At 38.1% G+C, this 1,902-nt stretch overlaps 1 protein-coding gene across 1 annotated transcript; it reads left to right on the top strand.

Annotated features, from left to right (window-relative positions):
* Nucleotides 1-615: 615 nt before the first annotated feature.
* On the top strand, nt 616-1,417 carry LOC118927638 (serine/arginine-rich splicing factor 12-like). The gene has a single exon (XM_036916130.2). The coding sequence runs from the start codon at nt 929-931 to the stop codon at nt 1,415-1,417; it is 489 nt and encodes a 162-aa protein (XP_036772025.2). The 5' UTR covers nt 616-928.
* The last annotated feature ends 485 nt before the right edge of the window (nt 1,418-1,902 follow it).

The raw sequence follows: 1,902 nt of genomic DNA, 5'->3' as shown, positions 1-1,902 counted from the left end.
ACTCCCAATAAAAAACTCGGTGAAGGGTACCGGTAAGAAGTATAAAAGAAAAACACAATGGGCAATAAATACATGAAAAAATGTACAACTTCATTATCAATCAGAAAAACAAAATTTAATAGTAATTAATAAAATAATTTAAATACAAAGTGTTTGTGAAAATGAAGTGGTGGAAATTATTAACATTAGGCTGGTATATATATAAATTGATACAACCTTTTAGAAATGTTCCTTTATGATGTATCTAGTAATTTTCAAGAGGTTAGTTTTGATCCTGCAATTCAAATTTTAGAATTGTACTTTAATAAAACAGTTAGATATAAAGATATGCATGCACTTATATTTACCAAACTGCAGTATAAATACTAAATATTTAGCAAAAAGGGTCTGGTTAAATAAATTTGGTAAATAATCAAAGTTTATAACCCTATTAAAAGCACTGATATATTTATATTCATTGACATGAAAATATATCCACATATTTGAGTAAAAGCAAATTGAGAAAATTATGTTGAAAATATAGGCCGGGCCGAGGGGAGGGGTCGCGCCGGGGCTGGCGGATGCGGCTGGGGCTGCAGGAGCGGCGGCGAGGGACGGAGCCAGCCCGGGGCAGGCGGACGCTGAGGGAACGGAGGACGCCGCCGTGTCTCGCTGCACGAGGCCCCCCAACACCTCCCTGTTTGTCAGGAACGTCGCGGACGCCACCAGGCCTGAGGACTTAGGCCGTGCGTTCGGTCGACATGGCCCTAGAGTAGACGTTTACCTTCCACTTGACTTCTGCACCCGCCGCCCAAGAGGATTTGCTTATGTTCAATTTGAAGATGTTCGTGGTGCTGAAGATGCTCTTTATAACCTCAATAGAAAGTGGGTATGTGGCCGTCAAACTGAAATACAGTTTGCACAAGGTGATCGCGAAACACCAGGCCAAATGAAATCAAAAGAACGTCACCCTTGTTCTCCAAATGATCATAGGAGATCAAGAAGCCCCAGCCACAGGAGAACTCCAAGTAGAAGTTCTTCATGGGGAAGAAACAGGAGGCGGTCTGATAGCCTTAAAGAGCCTCGACATGGGCGATTTTCTTCCAGCCAGTCCAAGTCTCGCTCCAAGTCACTCCCAGGGCAGTCCACCTCAGCAAGGCAGTCAAGAACCCCAAGAAGGAATGGACCGTTAAGGTCCAAGTCCTTACAAAAAATGTCCAAGTCAATAGGAAAATCACTATCAAATTCACCTCAAAAGCAGACTAGCTCAGGAACAAAATCAAGATCACACGGAAGACATTCTGACTTCATAGCAAGCTCCCCGCGTAAGTCTCCCAAAGGGTATGCCAACTCTGAGACGAAAGCAGAGACAGCAAAACACTCTCATTTTCGATCATATTCCAGATCTCAGAGTTACAGTCATAAAAACAGTTGGTGAACAACGACAGAAGAGCACTGTGTAATCTTTAATATAAGTTATTAAACCTCTCATTATGTTAAATAAACTTCTTCAAGGCTTACCGAAAAAAAAAAAAGAAAAAAAGAAAATATATACCTGTATGTATGTGTGTATATATGTATATACATATTATAAAGAAATGTCTGTAAATTTAGAGTAAAATAAAATTTGTTTTCTCTGGAATGCTATAGGATTGGCATGTTTACTTTCTTTATATTTCTTTTTACATACTTCTGTATTTGGAAAAATAAAAAAAGAAAGATTAAAAAAACTGAGGAAATGTACATCAAATTTGATAAATAATATTCCTTATGTACTGAGTTCTTACAATTCAAGAAGACAAGTACTGGCATCAATTAATTTTAACAAAATATTTATGTAGATGACAAAATGGTAGGTTCTAGAAGAAACAGAGAAAGAGAAATATGTAGTTTGTTTTCAGGTGTTTAGAACCTTAATTACAA

The sequence above is a fragment of the Manis pentadactyla genome, chromosome 16 (genome assembly GCF_030020395.1).
Source record: "Manis pentadactyla isolate mManPen7 chromosome 16, mManPen7.hap1, whole genome shotgun sequence".
In the NCBI taxonomy this organism is placed as follows: Eukaryota; Metazoa; Chordata; class Mammalia; order Pholidota; family Manidae; genus Manis; species Manis pentadactyla.
This window is presented reverse-complemented; position numbering and strand designations above follow the sequence as displayed.

What these genes read in the sequence shown, in the direction of transcription:
- LOC118927638 (XM_036916130.2), top strand. Translation starts at nt 929, where the DNA reads ATGAAATCAAAAGAACGTCACCCTTGTTCTCCAAATGATCATAGGAGA.